The 19,979-nt window shown below is 41.5% G+C and overlaps 1 protein-coding gene across 4 annotated transcripts in view; it reads left to right on the top strand.

Moving 5' to 3' along the window:
• The window catches only part of rmc1 (regulator of MON1-CCZ1), a 56,715-nt gene that overhangs the window by 31,131 nt on the left and 5,605 nt on the right, over positions 1–19,979 (top strand). For 3 of the 4 annotated variants that reach the window (XM_060823920.1, XM_060823923.1, XM_060823922.1), the window contains 11 exons: positions 2,177–2,274; positions 3,252–3,341; positions 3,429–3,534; positions 4,450–4,561; positions 5,277–5,321; positions 7,102–7,155; positions 9,110–9,238; positions 11,501–11,607; positions 13,451–13,570; positions 17,698–17,778; positions 17,864–17,968. In XM_060823920.1, coding sequence (XP_060679903.1) covers positions 2,177–2,274; positions 3,252–3,341; positions 3,429–3,534; positions 4,450–4,561; positions 5,277–5,321; positions 7,102–7,155; positions 9,110–9,238; positions 11,501–11,607; positions 13,451–13,570; positions 17,698–17,778; positions 17,864–17,968 — 1,047 coding nt within the window. The remainder of the gene's footprint in view (positions 1–2,176; positions 2,275–3,251; positions 3,342–3,428; positions 3,535–4,449; positions 4,562–5,276; positions 5,322–7,101; positions 7,156–9,109; positions 9,239–11,500; positions 11,608–13,450; positions 13,571–17,697; positions 17,779–17,863; positions 17,969–19,979) is intronic. The other variant, XM_060823921.1, reaches the window with a different exon arrangement.

The raw sequence follows: 19,979 nt of genomic DNA, 5'->3' as shown, positions 1-19,979 counted from the left end.
GTTAACTTCTACTTTAACTGGTTCTTGGCGACTCAAATTTTCACAGACTACTGTATGAGATAAATCTTTTCTGTGTTGCTGCTTTAAATTTAAGCAGGAGGGTTTAACCTGTGTTGTAACACTTTGATCCAAACTGTAAAAATAAAGTACATAGAAGCCCTAGATAATGTGCAAAAATAAATATAGTAATAACAGAACGTCGGGGTGGGGGGGGGGGGGGTGGATTTGTGACAGTTGTACCTATCAGAAAACATTCACAGACTGTAGCAGTTTTGTCTCATAGAGAAGGCGGAATGGCAAGATTAAAGCAATCATTAATATTATGAAAGCATTCAGTAGAGTCATTGAGTCCTACAACACAGAGACAAGCCCTTGTGCAAGCTGACTAAAATGCCTATCCAATCTCTGGCAGCCCATTCCATATACGCACCACTCTCTGTGGGAAGAAGTTGCCCTTCAGGTCCTCCTTAAAGTTTCCCCTCTCACCTTAAACTGAGGTCCTCTAGTTTTCCATTCCTCACCCCTGGGAAAAAGACTGTATGCATTCATCCTATCTGTGCCCCTCATGATTTTATACACCTCAATAAGGTCACCCCTCATTCTCCTACGTTCCAAGGAATAAAGTCCTATCCTGGCTGACCTATCCCTACAACTCAGGCCTACTAGTCCTGACATCATCCTCGTAAATCTTCTTTGCACTCTTTCCAGCCTTTCCTATAACAGGGGGACCAAAACTGTACACAATACTCAAGTGTAGCCTCACAAATGATTTACACAACTAATGACATATTGTCCTAACTCCTATACTCGATGCCTCGACTGACGAAGGCCAGCATGCTAAATGCCGCCTTCACTGCCCTGTCTTCCTGTGATGCAGCTTTCAACAAACTATGTATTTGTACTGCTAGGTGTCCGTGTTCAACAACACTCCCCAGGACCTTATACAGTAAATGGTAAGTCCTACCTTGGTTTGACCTCACACTTATCTGTGTTGAATTGCATTTGCTAATTCTCAGCCCACTTCCCCATTTGGTCAAGATTCTTCTGTTTTTTATTTGATGACCTTCTTCATTATCAACAATACCTTATAATTTTGTATCATCCACAAACTTATTAATCATGCCTTGCACATTCACATCCAGATCATTTGTGTAAATAACAAAGATCCCAGCACCACCGCTGTGGCACACCATTAGTCACATATTTCCAGTCCAAGAAACAACCTTCAACCATCACCCTCTGCTTCCTACCATCGAGTTAATTTTGAATCCAATTAGCTAGGTCTCCCTGAATGCCATGTGATCTAATCTTCATAACCAACCTGCCGTGTGGGATCTTGTCAAAGGCCTTACTAAAGTCCATATAGACAACATCCACTCCCCTATCCTTATCTATCCTCTTGGTTACCTCTTCGGAAAAACCCAAAGACTTATCAGACATAATTTCCTGCACACAAGTCATAGTTAGATTTCTCATGTTGTTTCTTTTGTGGAATAAAGCCAAATCTGCAATAATGCTTACTTATGAGGTGGTATTTCACTAAAACTTTAAATTATCGAGCAAGCCAGATTTTGTTCTGGGGTTTTATGTAACCAAGAGTAACTCAATTGGGATCTTAACCACAAAGGTGACAATGGCTAGATGGCCAAAGCTCGGTCATAGAGTTTTAGGAAATTTCTAAAGGATGAAAGTGAGGTAAATTGGAGGAAGTACCAGAGCTTGGGGCCTAGGCAACTGACAGCATAACCACAAGTGTGGAGTGATTATGATTTGGGATTTGTAAGAGGCCATAAGTAGAGGAGTGTAGATATTTCAGCACTGTGAGGATGGAAGAAGTTATCCTGGTAAGAAGGGAGTGTGAGACCTTGAAGGGATTTGATAACTAAGATGAGAATTTCAAAGTAAAGACATTTAGACCAGGAGCTAATGTAGTTCAGCAAATTGTTGTGGTACATTGATTTACCTGTTTAGAAGGGCTCTGGCCCGAAATGTCGAATTTCCTGTTCCTTGGATGCTGCCTAACCTGCTGTGCTTTAACCAGCAACACATTTTCAGCTGTGATCTCCAGCATCTGCAGACCTCCCTTTTTACCTGTTTAGAAACCAATCCATATATCTCGATGAGAAGTTGTGAATGTGTTTTTAATTTTAAGACAATTTGATTTTACCTTTTTCAGAGTGGAACAATGTCCAAAATGCCAAAATTTGAAATTGAATTACCAGCCTCTCCCAAATCGACAAACCTCAGCCTTTCTGATATTATAATGGCCACGATGTAAGTAAGAAGCTTCTCTCTAAGTGATAATGACTAATTCTGTGTTTATTTTTCATGCTTCAGAAGAGCATTTCTAACAGTGCTACCAGGCTCAGATGGTGCAACTCCAAGGAATTAATTCAAAAGGACTTTTAGATCTGCTTGGTCCTGACTATTTAGTTATTCCACACTCCAGAGAGATGACAAAACTAACCAATTCCTTCTGCTATTAATTTAAGGTTACCCTGATTCCCCAGGATGTCTGTCAAGTCCAACCAGAGTTCTCTAGTAAGTGAGCTTCCTGCACTCAGACTGCCACACCTGGTCTCTTTGACAATTTGGGGGCATTTCTGGGTTTTTAAATTGAAGCATACCCAAGTTAGTAAAAACGATTTGGATTGCTATTGTTTAACTGTATAACAAAATTGAAGTGGTTTTCAAAAATTTTGAGCAGGCCTGATACAGATCGGCTCCCAAAGACTTGCCAAGTGACTAAAAAGGCAGTGAGAGCAGGAAGCTCTGTTTGTATCAAGATTGCTGAGCTCTAGTGACTGACACACTCCTTTAAATTGTGGACTATTTAGGAAGAGGATGGTTCACTGGTAACAATTCAGTTTATAAAAATGTGAAACCTAGTTAAGTAAGAGATTCGTGAAACTTTCTGGAGATCCTGTGGAGCAGCAGATTATTTCTGACTGAAACAAGGTCCCTTTTGTGCATTATTGGTAGGGGAAGAGGTTGGGATGTAATTTAAAAGAGCAGCTTGCTTTAGTCTCCACTTATGAGGAAGCTTTTGATTTTCTCTGGACATTTTAGCGTGCTGCAGTGATTGGACAAACCATGATTGAGTGTGTTCAGAGATCCTACCACCTGTTGTCTTTAGTTGGTTGGCACCAACCATTCTTGTCATGCTGATACAGAAATTTTACTGTATCTCCTAATGGTAGGAATAATCTTTAGACAGCAGTAGTAATTTTTAAATCTTTATTTTTACCAAGATATGGACAACTTTACGTGCTTTACCTGAAACACCAACCAAGGACTCCAAATAACCCAGGGGCAGAAGTGATCTTGTATTATTTACCCAGGTACGACTTGCTCATTCAGATCCCACTGAGTCTGTGTTATACTTTTTAAGATGAGTTTCCTAAATATTTACTGCATTTTAATTGCAGGGAAGGTCAATGTAAGAAAATGCACATATTAAAATTAAATACCACAGGCAAATTTGCCTTGAATGTTGTTGATAACTTGGTTGTGGTGCATCACCAAAGTTCTCAGGTAAGGAATTTAACTAGTCTCTTTGCTTCATAATAAAAATTGAAAGAACTGTGGATGCTGTAAATCAGAAGCCAAAACAGAAGTTGCTGGAAAAGCTCAGCCAATCTGGCAGCAACTATGAAGTGAAATCAGATTTAACATTTCGAGTCTGGTGACCCTTCCTCAGAACAGTTCTGAGGAAGGGTCACTGAACCCGAAACGTTTACTCTAATTTCTCTTCGCAGGTGCTGTCAGACCTGATGAGCTTTTCCAGCAACTACTGTTTTTGTGTCTCCTTACTTGCTGTTCATTGCTAATCTTAGTGGATGGGTAACCATTTCAAATGATCTCTGTCCCCACAAACACATGGAGCAGGAGTAGGCTGTTCAGTCCTTGAGCCTGTTCCTCTATTCAATAAGATCATGGCTGATCTAATTATAACCTCAAATCCACATTTCTGTCTACTCCTGAAAATCTTTCAACCCCTTGCTTGACAAGAAACAATCCACCTCTGCCTTAAAAATGTTCAAGGATTATGCTTCCACCATCTTTCAGGAAAAAAAAACTTGCAAAGATTCAGGGAGAAAAAAACCACCAACTGTCTGCTTTAAATGGACGGACCTGATGTTTAAAGAGAGGCCCCTAGTTCTCGATTCTACCATAAGAGGAAGCAGGCTCTGCACAACTCAGCATCACGTTCTCTCTATCTTGTATGCAATCTGTCTGCCACAGTGTCTCACCCCATCCTCTCTCTGTCGCTTTCTAATGGCAATTATGTTTCCCAATCAGAATGGCATGGATGTTTTTATCTTTGGAAGTGATGTGGCTGTAAGTGTTTTGGGAATCAGTTGTTCTCTTGGTGGGATTCACTGTAGGAGGAAGTGAGAAAAATTGCCTGCCCACCGTTTGACCCTTGATTTCTTTGAATTTCTTCAGACATCAATGATCTTTGATATAAAACTGCGAGCAGAGTTTGATGGAGCTGTCACCATTCATCATCAAGTGCTTCCAGCTTTATCTATTCACCCATGCAAGATTCCTCGGGCAGGTGCGTACGTTCAGAATAACCTTGAGCACAGGTGATTGTTCACATACTTCGGTGCTTTAACATTGAGCTTAGTTTCGATTGTCAATTAAAGTAGATGTCATATTGAAATTAAATTTTCCCATTTTCTGTTAAAAACCATCCCATGAGATTTCCTGATTTAATGAGGATCGAGAGAAGCAATGGGAATGTTAAAACTACCCAGTCCTGAGGGAAAGGTTAGCAGGATTCCTGCTTCTCTCTCCAATGACTTGTGTTACATTGTGTACGCGTGTTCCTTATACAGGAAATGCAAGCTTTGAGTCAGCTGTGGGACCTTCTGAAAGTAGCTCACCAACATGTACTGCCCACACACACTCCTATAACGTGGTCACTTTGGCGAGGTGACAGAGGCTGCTGTTCCCTCTGTCTGAAGCCTCCTCCTGTTTAGCTTCTTTGTATCTTTCACTACCTCTCCCCTGCCATTGGCAGCTATGCCCTAAGCTCAGGAATTTCCTCCCTAACACTCTACTTCTCTCTCCTTCTTTTAAGCTGCTGTTTTTAAAAAAAACTACCTGTTTTGATCCAGCTTTTGTTCTCCTTTCCTAATATATTGCTCAATATCAAATTCTGTTTGATAATACTCCTGCGCAGTTAAATCCGGACATCGAAACTACATCTCTTTCTGTCTTTGTTGTAGTCATGTAATATTGTATTAATGTCTTAATTCTTTGTCCAGGTCCATCAGCTGTAAAAACACAAAGCCCTGTCCCATGTGAACTTTGTATCCTTCAGAGTGAATCGTAAGCCAACATCTAAAATTACCATATGAATTTCTGACTAAGCATTAAAATGAGCCAAGTTCCATCAGTGAGACAATTTACTTGAGAGTAGGGCAGCATCTGTGGAAAGGGTAATGGTTAATATTTTCATATCGATTTATCAGAAGAACAATAAAGTTAGAGACAACATCTTCTCAGAGCTGGGAGGGTGGGGAAAGAAAAGCAACAAGGGAAGTGGAGAACAGGTGTGAGTGGCCAAGTTAGGAGGGTTAGACAGGGAGTGAGAATCTCTGCAAGCTGAGAGGAAGTGTTTTATGAAAAGGTCTGATGGTGTGAAGGATGGAATCAAACTGCAGATCAGGGCAGCTCTTAAAGTGAGGACTGTCCATGTGAATTGCTTAAATTTGTTCACTCCATCTGGCTAGGCCATCATTCGTTGGTATCCCTGATTGACTAGAGGGCAATTAAGAGTCAGACGCATTGTTGTGGGTCTGGAGTCCAATGTAGGCCAGAGGTAAGATTTCCCTCCCTAAAGGACGTTAGTGAACCTGATGGTTTTTTAATGACAGTCGACAGCGGTTTCATGGTCATTTTTAGACTACCATTAAATTCCAGATTTTATTAAATTATTTTGGGATTCAAACCAACATCCCCAGAACATTTGGCCTGAGTTCTGGATTAGTGACATTATCACTATAGCATAGACCTGGGTGATTCATGGCATTAAGTGTGTGTCTCAGGAAGCTTATGCCTGAAACATTGACTCACCTGCTCCTCGGATGCTGCCTGACCTGCTGTGCTTTTCCAGTGCCACGCTTTTCGATTTGATCTCGGGAAGCAAGAATGGTTATAGGGCCTGGGACAGAATAGGGTTGGAGGCCAGGGCCAGAAGCTGCCTGTCCCTCGACAGTAATACAGTCTTTATATATCTGGACCAGTAATCAAGAGGTCCAGATAGTAATCTGGGGACCAGAGTTCGAATCTTGCCACAGCATCTCAGGGAATTTTAAACTCCGTCCTTAAAATGGTTTTAAAAAGTTGGTGCTATATTGTTGTGTCTGATTCATTAGGGAAGGAAATCTGCTGAACTAAGTGTGACTCCCAGAGCCACAGCAATGTTAAATTTTAACTTCTGTCTGAAATGGCCTAGTAAGTTACTCATTTGTTTCCAAGATCTCCAACACCACCACAAGGGGCAACTCGGGGTGTGTCACTGCCTGAACCTGTTAACTTAATAAAATGGCTGGATATCATGGACATAATTATGTTCATGGGTGAATCCAAAACATAAAGGGTGGAAAATGAAGTAGCATCCATGTGGTTTAATATAGAGCCAGAGATGGTTGCTATTAAAGTCCGTTTTAATGGACATGTGGTCGAACACAAGGAGAGGAACTCCTGCCAACTCTTGGGTGAACTGTGAAACTGAGGCTGCCTGCCCCCTCGGAGGGACATAAAAGACCAAGGGCACTATTTGGACAAAGAGCAGGAGAGTTGTTCCTTGTTTCCTGGTCAGTGTTGGTCCTTCAGTCAGTATCATTACAGAATATCTAGTCATTGACATGTTGCTCTTTGTGGGAGCTTGCTATCTACAAATTGGCTGGTGTGCTTCCTACATCACAGCAAGTGATAGGACTTCATTGGTTATAAAGTGCTTTGAGTCACACAGTGACTGTGAAAAGTGCAATGTATATTCCAGCTTTCTTTAAAATCAAGTACAAATAAATTCAGTAGAAAGGTCCTTGCTGTGTCAGTGCCTTTTGCGGTTTCTTTAACTTTTAGATTCTTCCTCATGGACTGTGTTTCAACCTGACATTATAATCAATGCCAGTGAAGGTGAGTGAATTCTAGGAATTTCTTATTTGTACTGTGGGCTTTTATAAATTTACAATGCGTCAATAATGTGGTTTGCAACAGTCTCTAACTCAGCCTGAAAATTGTGAAAAACCTCTTGTTTTTGTAGTCAATGTTCATGTGTAAATGTGCAGTGTCTAACTGGAGGGTGTGGTTTACTCCTCCTTCTTTTCTTCCTCATTCCTTGCGCCTTGTGTCCTCCCCTGATCTGCCTGTAGTCTTGCAAGTCTTCCAGAAACAAGGGGATAGAGGAGATGGGGATCATTTTTTTTTTAAAAGCAGCGTGGTATTACTATTTGGAAGGTGCTGCCTGAAAAGTTGATGGCAGATACTAAAGCTATCAGGAAATGGTGAGCATCTGAAGGGGCAACATTAACAGAACGATAGGGAGTTGGATTTAACAGTTCTTTCAAAGAGTTGGCACAGGCATGATGGTCTGAATGGCCTATCGTGCTGTAAGATTCTGTGAAGAATCTCAAGATAGAATTGTTTTTAAACATTGGAGAGAGACTTGACTACTTTTCCTGACCATAATTATTCAACTGTTTCCCTTTTTAATTCTCCTTATATTGACTAGAAAAAGAGTTGTGCCTTTCTCAGTTGCTGCAACCTCATTGGCCAAGTTAAATATTAATTTTGCAATTCACTGTTTCCCTGTTTCCCAAGCAGATGAATATTTGCTTTGCCCATCCTTAAACAAAATGGATTTAAAATAAACTGGGGGTGGGGAGATATTGGCGGTGGGGGCTGGGGTCGCAAAGTAGTCTAACTGATCCATATCAGTGGTCATCCCTCACAGTGTTTAAAAAATGAACTCTGAAGGAGTGGGCATCCTTGGTTGGGCCACTGTTTATTGCCCAGCGCTAATTGTTCTTTGTCTTGGTGAGTTGCCTTCTGGAACTGCAACCAGCTTTGTGTGTGTCCAATATGACTCTAACCAGCAGAGAGTTTTCCTCCTAATTCCCGTTGAATCCAGTTTGGTTAGGGCTCCTTGGTGCTAGACCTCAGTTAAGTCTGGCCTTGATGTCAAGGGCTGTCACTCTCGCCTCCCCTCTGGAATTCAGCTCTTGCGGCAATGTTTGACCCAAGGCTGTAATGAGGTCAAGAGCTGTGTGGCCCTGGCGGAACCCAAACTGGGCGTCACTGAGCAGGTGCTGCTTGATGGCACTGTTGATGACCTCTTCCATCACTTTACTGATGATTGAGAGTAATCTGAGCGGTGATTGGCTGGGTTGGATTAATCTGAGCGCTGACTGGCTGGGTTGGATTAATCTGAGCGGTGATTGGCTGGGTTGGATTTGTCCTGCTTTTTGTGGACAAAATGTAGCTTAACAATTTTTCACATTGTCAGGTAGATACCAGTGTTGTATTTGTACTGGAACAGCTTGGTTAAGGGAGCACCATGTTCAGGAGCATGTTGCTGTCCCAAGTTTGGTTTTCTCTCTTGGAAATTCCTCTTTGTTTCTCCTAACAAATTGTTCATGATTATATTAAACTCTGGTTTCCTATTGGTTGTTCATTTTTAGAGGAGAGAACTGCGGTCTGTTCAGTCTCTAATGTTTATACTGTCTTAATTCTGAAAGCATCTTGGAAGTCTTTGTTTTGCTTAATCCCCATTACCTCTCCTTTTTCTCATATGGAAATTGCTACTGACGGGATTGTTCTGTGAGGAGGTAGCATCAATTCAATGGTCCAAATGGCTGCTTTCCTGACTGTAAATGACTGACTTCAATGTCTTCATAACTTTGAGCCTCTTAAGTCTTCTCTTTGTCCTTCCAGTGAATCTCCTATACACCCTGTTCCATTTTTGACATCCTTCCTAAAGTGTGAAGAACAGAGCCAGTGTTCCAGCTGACACTTGAGCAGTTTTATAGAGGTTTGTTGTAACTTGCTTACTGCAGCTTTTACATTGACTGGGTTCTCTGATTGTGGACAGGTTACCTGTGGTGTCTCCAGATAAAGTTGCAGCCCATTGTCCACATGCTTCAAGACAAAGGACGGCTAATGGACTTCCTCCTACAGAGGAAGGACTGTAAAATGGTCATCTTGTCTGTATGTTGTCAAAGTGAGTACCTTCCTGCACTCGGAATGAATCATAACTATTTGTCTGGTAACCACATGAATAACAAATGAATTTTTAAGTGAACCTTCAGTATTTTGTTTAGAATGTCCTCCTCCTATTATATTTTTTATTGTGGCCATCGGTGTCTTTCTGTTTTGCACGGCAGAGAGCAACATAGCTTTCACAATGTGATACAGAAATTCCCCCTGATGGATGACTGAATTTTATAGTATTTACTCTGTCTGATTAGACATGGGAAATTGAGGGTTAATTGATGAGCACAGGTTGCATAGGCTTCAATTCCCTGAGTGTTTATGATGTAATTGTTGATCTAATTGAGGTGTTAAAAATAATTGAAAGAATTCAATAAGTTCAGTATAGAAAAACTACATCCCCACTACGGGGGGGGGGGGTGGTGCTGACAGGGAGGGGTTAGTGCTGCAGGTATCTTCCCCAAATAAGGGACCAGAACCTTAAAATTCATGCTTGGCTGTTCGGGAGATTGTCAGAGAGTTCTTCGATATGACGTCTAGAATTCTTCCCCCGGCAAAAAGAGGCTGGAAGTTCGTTCCCAATTTCAAGATCGAGCTTGATGAATTTTTATTGGAACCAAGGCAGTTGGATGAGTTGAAAGGCAGATCAGCAAAGATCTAAGTAGGGCTGTTATGGCGCAGAGGTAGCGTCACTACCTTTGGACTGGAATGCTTGGATTCAGGTCACATCTGCTCATTGAGTGGTGGAAAACGCTGCATGATCTTCTCCAGTGCTTCTGTCCTTGATGGCATCTTAGACTGTAAGATGTAGGAGAATTAGATGATTCGGCCCATCGAGTTGGCTCTGTCATTCAATCATGGCTGATGTGTTTCTCAACCCCATTCTCCTGCCTTCTCCCTGTAACCACTACTAATCACAAACCTATCCATCTCTGTCTTAAATACATTCAATGATTTGACCTCCACAGCTCTCTGCATCAATGAGTTCCACAGATTCACCATTCTCTGGCTGAACAAGTTCCTCCTCACTTCACTCAGGCTGTGCCCTCGGGTCCTCATCTCTCCTGCTCATGGAAACATCTTCTCCACATCCACTTTGTCCAGGTCTCTAAGTATTCTGTAAGTTCTAATCAGATCCACCCTCCTTTCTCTAAACTCCAGCAAGTGCAGACCCAAAGTCCTCAACTGCTCCTCATGACAAGCAAATAAAAACTGAAAGAACTGCAGGTGCTGGAAATCAGAAACAAAAACAATTTTTGGAAAAGCTCAGCAGGTCTGGCAGCATCTATGGAGAGAAATCAGAGTTAATGCTTCGGATCCAGTGACCCTTCCTCTAAACATATTCACTGGTCCCGACACTTTAACTCTGATTTTTCTCCACTGGTGCTGCCAGACCTGCTGAGATTTATCACCCATTTTAATTTTTGTTCCTCATATGACAAGCCCTTTATCCCCAGGGTCATTCCTGTGAATCCCTCTGGAACCCCTCCAAAGCCACCCCAATCCCCCTTCAATATGGGGCCCAAAACTGCTAACAATATTCCAAATGTGGTCAGACCGAATCCTTATACAGCCTCAGTAGTACATCCGAGCCCCTCTTGAAATGAATTCTAATGTTACATTTGCTTTCCTAACTGTGCCAACTGAACGTAGAAATTAACCTTGAGAATCCTGAACCAGGACTTCCAATTCCCTTCGTGCTTCAGATTTCTCAAGCCTTTTGCTGGTTAGAAAATAGTCTCTTTTTCCAAATAGTACCTCTTTTTCCAAAGTGTATAACCCCAAACTTTCCCACGTTGTATTCCACCTGTTAGTTCTTTGCCCACTCTGCTAGCATGTCCAAGTCCTTCTGCAGTCTCTCTACTTCCTCAATGCTCCCTGTCCCTCCACCTATCTTTGTCTTATCTGCAAACTTAAGAACAATGCCCTCAGTTTCTTCATCTGGATCATTAATGTATAATGTGATTAGTAGTGGTCCTAACACTCACCCCCATGGAACTCCACTAGTCTCCAGCTGCTATCCTGAAAAAAAATTTTATCTGTATACTCTGCCTTTTGCCAGTCAGCCAATCCTCTATCCATATATTTCCTTGCCGTTAACAACATGGGCTTTTATCTTATTTAGCAGACTCTTGCACATCACCTTGTCAAAGGCCTTCTGGAAATCCAAATAGATAGGCTGTCCTTTGTCTAACTTGCGAAGGAATTTGATCATTTTTATGTATCAATATGTGGAGATTGCAGTAACCGTGTTACATTTCTTTTGTTTCAGTGCTGAGTGCTGCGGAGCGTGGGAGCTTGCCAGTGATTGCTACCATATTTGATAAACTGAACCAGGTCTACAAGGAATATCTAGAAGCCGAGCAGAACTACACCTTGGTGAGAACTGTCTAGAGGCTGTTCATTGTTGTAATGTTCAGTGTAGTATGTTGACATGTGGTAGGCAGTTTAATCTGCGCTTTGTTCTGCTACCTTGATGTACTTTGTATTTTTCATTTGTATCTCAGTACAAGTGACAACAGTAAATCAAACTCAAACTCAGACTCAATCTCCCTGCCCTTTCCCTCAATAAGCTGATCCTCCTGTGAAATTCAAAGCCCAACAAGCTTGTAATTACTCTTTGGAAAACGGAACCGAGGGGAAAACAAAAGGATGAAACAGTTTTCATCTTGTACTCGCTGGAACAGAATGTGAAGGTTAATCATATTTAACCAATTTATTGGAGTCCCTTGAGGAAATGTGTGCCATGCTGTGCATAAGGGGGAACTGCGGATTTAGACTCCCAGATATCATATGATGCCACAATGGAAGGCTATTGTGGAAAATAAAAGCTCATGGTGTAGCGGTTAGCATATTGGCATAGATAGGAGATTGATTGGCTAACAGGAACAGACAGTAGACTCAAATGGGTCTTTTTCCAGTTACAAGTGCTTTGACTCTGGTTTACAATTACATAAATGAAGGAAAGATGAAAAAACTAGAAGAGATGGTTTCCAAATTTGCTGCTGATACGAAGATAAGGAGGTAAAAAATATTGTGAAGAGGACATTAGGAATCTACAGCAAGACATAGATAGTGAGTGGGCACGAATCTGCTGAATGTCAGAAGGTGTGAAACTGTCCATTTTGGCAGGATGAATAATTATTTTACTTTGGTTAAAGGAGATTTACTAGAATAATACCAGGAATGAAGGATTTTAGATACAAGGAAAAATAGAGGAACTAGGCTTATTCTCGTTGGAATAGAGAAGATTGACCTTATTGAGGTGTTCAAAATTATGACCAACTTTAACTGGGTAAGAAAGGATATTGTGTTTCCACCAGTTGGAGACAGGACTAGCTGAATAACACTTTCAGAAGCTGCAACAGACATAATTGATCAAATGGCCACCTGTACAGTACATTTCTATGATGAGAGCTTGCAGTGCTCTGAGATAGAGGGGGACATGGGTGTCCTTTGGAATGAATTGTAAAAGGTTAGAATGCAAGTGCAGCAAGTAGTTAGGAAAGCTCATAGAATGTCCCCATTTATCAAAGGGGAATTGCATACTGAAGTAGGGCAATTATGCTTCAATTATACAGGGTACTGGTGTGACTATCTTGAGCACAGCAGAAAAGATGTTAAAGCATTGAAAGCAGTTCAGAGAATGTTCACCAGACGAATTCTGGAATGGATAGGTCCTGTTATGAGGAAATATTGAACAGGCTAGGCTTGTATCTGTTGGTATTTAGAAGAGTAGAGATGATTTGATTGAAACACACACAATCCTGAGAGATCTTGACAGGGTGAGTGCGGAGAGATGTTTCCTCTTATCGGAGAATCACAAACTAAGGGTCACTGTTTAGATATAAAGGATTTGAAATAGATCAGGTGAATATTTTTTGAGGGGACTGAGTGTCTTTGGAGCTTCTTTCTTGAAAAGTGATGAAAGCACTTTGAGTCCTTGAATATTTTCAAGACAGTGAGATAGATCCTTAAGCAAGAGGGTAAAAGGTTCTCCAAGGTAGGCAGTAATGTGGATGTGAGGATTCAGTCTAATCTGAAGTCAGTTCTAATCTAGCCAATTCTTCTAAATAGAGATGAGGAATATTCTACCTCTGTGAAAGATCCTGTACCTCCCCTTTAGAAACCTATCTCTCACCTTGCATCTCCTCAGCCCATCAACAGAATTTGAGAGTAATTATGTTTCATGCGATGATTGAAATGTTTCTCTTTTGCTTAGGCTGTGGAGTCAGGAACAAGTCGCAGTAGCATGACTCAGAAGAGGCCAGTGCGTACACAGGCTGTCATTGACCAATCTGACATGTACACTCATGTCCTGTCAGTCTTCACTGAGAAGAAGGTTTGTCTCACTGAATGTGATTCAGCTGAACTTATGAAAGGAAAAGTTAACAAAGGCAAAATGGACCAGAACCCATTCTGATTGATTGACATGAAGGGATTGTCGATCCCAAAGAGACCACTAGTATTGTTGGGGTTATGAGAAGCTAACTTGATACCGAAAACTCAAATATTTAAATGCTTGCTATAGAAAGGACAAACTTGTATTTATAATGCACCATTCATGATCTCAGGAATCGCAAATAGTGATGAAGAAGTTACCTAGTAGTGATACGCTAGTGCAACATCTGTTGGCTTTATCATTTGTCCCTTTTGTAGCTTGCATGGAACTATTTATATGCACATATATAAATCAATATGCAGTGAAGTGAATTACTGTGAAATAGGAAAAAGTGCGGCCAATTCATGTACTGCAAGCTCCAACAAAAAGCACCGAGGAAGAATCAGGCATTTTTTTGTTTAAATGTTAACCAGAATACTACAGAGAACCTCCCTGTTCTTACTTGAAATAGAGTTGTGGGATTTTTGTGACCACTTGAGAGAGCAGATGGGGCTTTAGCAGTTTGGATCAGACATTGGCGAGCCGAAAGAAGACAGAGGGTGGTGGTTGATGGGAAATGTTCATCCTGGAGTTCAGTTACTAGTAGTGTGCTGCAAGGATCTATTTTGGGACCACTGCTGTTGGTCATTTTTATAAATAACCTAGATGAGGACATAGAAGGATAGGTTAGTAAATTTGTGGATGACACTAAGATTGGTGGAGTTTTGGATAGTACCAAAAGATGTTGCAGGTTACAGAGGGACATAGATAAGCTGCAGAGCCGAGCTGAGCGGTGGCAAATGGAGTTTAATGCAGAAAAGTGTGAGGTGATTCACTTAGGAAGGAACAACAGGCAAGATTCTTGGTCATGTAGATGAGCAGAGAGATCTCTGTGTCCATGTACATGATCCCTGAAAGTTGCCACCCAGTTTGATAAGGTTGTTAAGAAGGCATATGGTGTGTTAGTAGAGGAATTGAGTGTCAGAGCCAAGAGGTCATGCTGCAGCTGTACAAAACTCTGGTGCAGCTGTCCAAAACTCTATGAAACTGCATTTGGAGTATTGTGTACAGTTCTGGTCACTGCATCATAAGAAGGATGTGGAAGCTTTGGAAAGGGTTCAGAGGAGATTTGCTAGGACGTTGCCTTGTGTGGAAGGAAGGTCTTATGAGGAAAGGCTGAGGGACCTGAGGCTATTTTCATTAGAGAGAAGAAGGTTGAGCAGTGACTTAATTGAGACATACAAGATAATCAGAGGGTTAGATAGGGTGGACAGGGAGAGCCTTTTTCCTTGGATAGTGATGGCTCACGCAAGGGCTTTAAATTGAGGGGTGATAGATATAGATCAGATGTCAGAGGTAGTTTCTTTATTCAGAGAGTAGTAGGGGATGTGGAATGCACTGTCTGCAACAGTAGCAGACTCGCCAACATTAAGGGCATTTTAATGGTCATCAGATATACATATGGATGAAAATGGAACTATGTAGGTTAGATGGGCTTCAGATTAGTTTCACAGGTCGGCGCAACATCAATGTAATGTAAGAGCATTAGCCTGTGTCGCTGCATTGATGTGCTACATAAATGCAAGTTGTTTTTTGATAATGCAGTGCTCTCTCAGCACTATACTGGAGACTCTGCTAAGATTTTGTATTAAAGTATTCAGAGTATGACATGAATTCAAAATTCTTACTTGGAGAAAACTACTAGTGGGCGGCACGGTGGCACAGTGGTTAGCACTGCTGCCTCACAGCGCCTGAGACCCGGGTTCAATTCCCGACTCAGGCGACAGACTGTGTGGAGTTTGCACGTTCTCCCCGTGTCTGCGTGGGTTTCCTCCGGGTGCTCCGGTTTCCTCCCACATTCCAAAGATGTGCAGGGTCAGGTGAATTGGCCATGCTAAATTTCCTGTAGTGTTAGGTAAGTGGTAAATGTAGGGGTATGGGTGGGTTGCGCTTCGGCGGGTCAGTGTGGACTTGTTGGGCCGAAGGGCCTGTTTCCATACTGTAAGTAATCTAATCTGAACTGTACATGGATTTTTCCTCATCTGCTTTTGTAATTCTGTTTCTGTTTTGGGAACATAAGACGCTAGAAGCAGGTGATTTGTCCTCTTAAACCTGCTGTTCCATTCATTATGATCATAGCTAATCATTGAGCTCAGTGTCCTAATGCTGCTCTCCTTTTAGATGTGCCTTGATCTAGTTAGACACAATCTCTATCTTGAAACTTGAGAAATCAAGCCACATTATTAGATTGTATTCTGCTCACAAAGCAGAACTTAACTGTTGTGAAAAGGAGGGAAGTTATTGAAACCTTTGATCTTGCCCTCATCAGGATGAGTTCACAAGAAACCAACCTTGAAGAAAGGAACATCAATAGACATATTGGGAGAAGAGAGTGAGATGAGCTTTTCACTTTCTCATAGCAACATCCTAACCAATCAGAGTCCAAGTGAATGAACTGAGGACTAAGATTGATAGCTAACTATTCTTGCTGCATCTCCATGTCAGTGATGACCTAATCTAGTTACCTTCATCTCATACAGTGTGCCAAGAAGCTTGACATCATCTAGGACTAACCAGCTCACTTGATTGGCACCACATTCACAAATATCTATTCTCTCCCCACCAATCCTCAGCAGCAGCAGGAAGATCCTTAGTCAGTACCTTCCAAATCCAGGACCACTTCCATCACTTCCAGCAGATACATGGGAACACCTGCAAGTTCCCCTCCAAGCTACTCACCATCCTTACTTGGAAATATATCTCAGCTGCTTCACTGTCACGGAGTTAAAATTCTGGAATTCCCTCCGTAATGGCATTGTGGGCCTACCTGCAGCATGTGGGATGCAGCGGTTCAACAAGGCAAATCATCACCACCACCTCCAGGATCGCTAGAGATGGGCATTAAATGCTGGCCTAGCCAGTGATGCCGACATCCCATGACTGAATAAAGATACTGTTTATTCCATTACATGCTGAGTCTGTCAGTGAGGATCAGCATAAGACAAACACTGATGTTCCAGATCCTAACCATTGCTGAGTTTAATAACAAACATTTTGCCTTGTGTTGTCTTTGGTTCATTTACCAATCACCATGAATATGTGTCCTTTGGTTGTTGATCCTTCTGCCAATAGGAGCAGTATCTCCCAATCTCTAATCCATTCATAATTTTGTGCACCACCATTAGATATCCTCCAGACTTCCTCAGTATGAGAAAAAGGTCACTTACCTATTCCACTCACAAGACCCTCCTGGAGTTCATCATCCCTCTGGCTAAGCCTTCACATCCTAAAAGGTCTCCTGTGATGCAGTGGTAGTGTCTCTATGTCTGAGCCAGGAGGTACAAGTTGCACCTACTCTAAAGGTCCCTGAATAGGTTGATAAAAGATATTAATCCCCTAAAGTACAACAGGGAGAAAGTGAGGACTGCAGATGCTCACAACAAGTCAGGCAACATTTGGGAAGTAGGAGAATTGACATTTTGGGCATAAGCCCTTCATCAGGAATGGCTTTCCAGCACCACACTCTCGACCCTAAAGTACAACACCCAGCTTTGAACTCAATACTCCAGGTGACAACTTCACTGTTATCGTTTAAACTCTGTCAATATTTAGTTTTTTTAAAAAAGTAAGATTAGAATTATAGCTTGTAATACTGGAGTTTCTAATACCAGGTGTTCTGGAGTGGTGGTTAGCACTGTTGCCTCACAGCATCTGGGACCTAGGTTTGATTCCCGACTGTCTGTGTGGAGTTTTTTCTGGGTGCTCTGGTTTCCTCCCACAATCCAAAGATGAGCCGGTCAAGTGAACTGGCCAATCTAAATTGTCCACAGTGTTAGGTGCATTAGTCGGGGGTTAATATAGGGTAAGGGAATGGGTCTGGATGGATTACTCTTCGGAGGATCAGTGTGGACTTGTTGGGTCAAATGGCCTGTTTCCAGACTGTAGGGAATCTAATCTATTGTAGTTAATTATGTACAGGTAATGATTAATGTCACCACCTTGTTGGTTTTACATGTCCTGCTAGAAATGGAATTGATGGGCTGAATGGTCTTGTGCACACTTGCGTGATATTCTACAACTTCTTTTAGCAGGATCTCCCCCACAAGTTTGTTAGCGCAGTGTTGATGGAATACATCCGGTCTCTTAATCAGTATCAAATTACAGTCCAGGTAAATCCATGCCCTTCAATCAGAAATGTTAATTCTTTTGTATAACTGCTTTGTGCTTTCTCTAAAACATTGTATTTTATTACAGCATTACCTGTACGAATTGGTGATAAAAACCCTTGTCCAGCACAGCCTATTCTACATGCTTCATCAGTTTCTCCAGTACCATGTGCTTAGTGACTCCAAACCACTGGTGAGATACTAAACTTCTGGAATTATTCACCTGAATTGAACTTTTAACTGATTTACACACTGACATAATGAACAAAAGTTGGCCCCTCGGGCCTTTGAGTGAGCTTCACTCTTTAATAAGAACATGGCTGAGCTGAACTTAACCTCAACTCTACATTCCTGCACGTCCCCGATTAATCTTTCTCCCCTTGGTAATCAGAATTCTATCCACTCTACCTTGGAAAAGTTTATTAATCATGTATATTTCATACTTTTAATATCATTTGAAGTGGTAATGGCAGGGTGCAGTTTCCAGAGAAAACTGGGGCTGTGTAATAAGCACCTCTGTTTTTGGCCTTTTTAAAACAAAATATTATTCATGTGATGTGAGTGTCACTGGCTGGGCCCAGCATTTATTGCCCACAGGGCAGTTAAGAGTCAACCATATTGCAATGGTTCTGGAGTTACATGTACGTTAGACCAGGTAAGGTTGGTAGTTTCCTACCCTACAGGACATTAATGAACCAGATGAGTTTTTCTGACAATCAACAATGGATTCATGTCCACCATTTGATTCTTAATCCCAGATTTTTTAAAATTCAAATACCACCATCTGCTACAGTGAGCTTCGAACCGATGTCCCCAGAACATCAACTATGTCTCTGGATTGACAGTCCCACAATTATACTATTAAATTATCATCTCCTCTCTGAATATATCTCAGCAATTTGACATTGTAATCAGCCCATTCCATTTCATTTCTTGTTTGTATATATCACCTCATTTCTTTGATTAAGTTTGCTCGCTGAGTTGGAAGGTTTGTTTCCAGATGCTTTGTCATCATGCTAAGTAACATTATCCGTGTGCCTCTGGTGAAGCACTTGTGTTATGTTTTGCTTTCTATTTATGTGTTGGTCTGTTAAGGGAATATTTTTTCCAGTTCTTTTTCTGAGGTTGGTAAATGGAGTCTGAATTGATGGAGTTCCAGGCCTCTAGGAATTTCTGTACATGTCTCTGTTTAGCCTGTTCCAAGAGGAATGTGGTGTCCTCCTTTTGTCTGGATGCCAGAATACTAGTGAAAGTGGGTCAGGTCTTTTGAGGGCTAGTTTTCTGCCAGTTTATCCAATGTAGAGTTGTTACAGTCCTTGCATGGTATTTTGTAAATGATGTTCATTTTACTGGTCATTTGTATAAGGTCCTTGAGGTTCATCAGCCACTGTTTAAGTGTGTTGGTAGGTTTGTGGGTTACTGTGGTGCCAATGGTCTGAGTAGTCTAGAAGTCATTTCAGACATGTCTTTATGCAATATGGGTTTGCTGTTGAGAAAGCAGCGGATTGAGTTTATAGGGTATCTGTTCTCAGAGTATGCTGAAAATATTTTTCTTATACTGTTTGTAGTTCCTGGGTGCTGCAGTAAGTGTGGCTTGTGAAATAATGCCTGATACAGCTCAGTTTGTGGTTGGTGGGATGATTGCTTGTGTAGTTATGGAGCTGGTCTGTGTATGTTGTTTTCCTGTGGATGCTGGTTTGAAGTTCTCAGTTAACTGTTCTTTCTACTGTGACATCAAGGAAGGGGTGTCTATTGTTGTTCTCTTGTGAATTTTATGCTAGGAGATGTAGGTTTCCTCTAAACTGAACAAATTAGTAAGGAGGATATCATCCATTTGACAGACCCACAGTAGTGTGGGCAGGGCTTCTTTGGCCAGTATGATGGTAATTGATGTAACAGCCCTGTTCACATTAAAGGAGACCTTTATTTCATCCTCTATTTGCGTCTTTGATGTTCAGGCATTCTTGGACATAATGAACAGAGTGGCATGAGTCTCCTACAAGGTATTTCAGTGGAATTTTTTTGCTAGTCTATGTTGGTCTGCTGGGGAGTGAGACTATAGTTCTGAGGGGTGCCACTAGTTTGTATATACAACAGTATAGTACAACACAGGCCCTTCAGCTGTCAATGGTTTTGCAGGTCAGTGCTACAATCTGAAGCCTCCTCTAGCCTACACAATTCCATTTGTATTCATGTCTCTCCAA

The sequence above is a fragment of the Hemiscyllium ocellatum genome, chromosome 4 (genome assembly GCF_020745735.1).
Source record: "Hemiscyllium ocellatum isolate sHemOce1 chromosome 4, sHemOce1.pat.X.cur, whole genome shotgun sequence".
NCBI classification, from domain to species: Eukaryota; Metazoa; Chordata; class Chondrichthyes; order Orectolobiformes; family Hemiscylliidae; genus Hemiscyllium; species Hemiscyllium ocellatum.
This window is presented reverse-complemented; position numbering and strand designations above follow the sequence as displayed.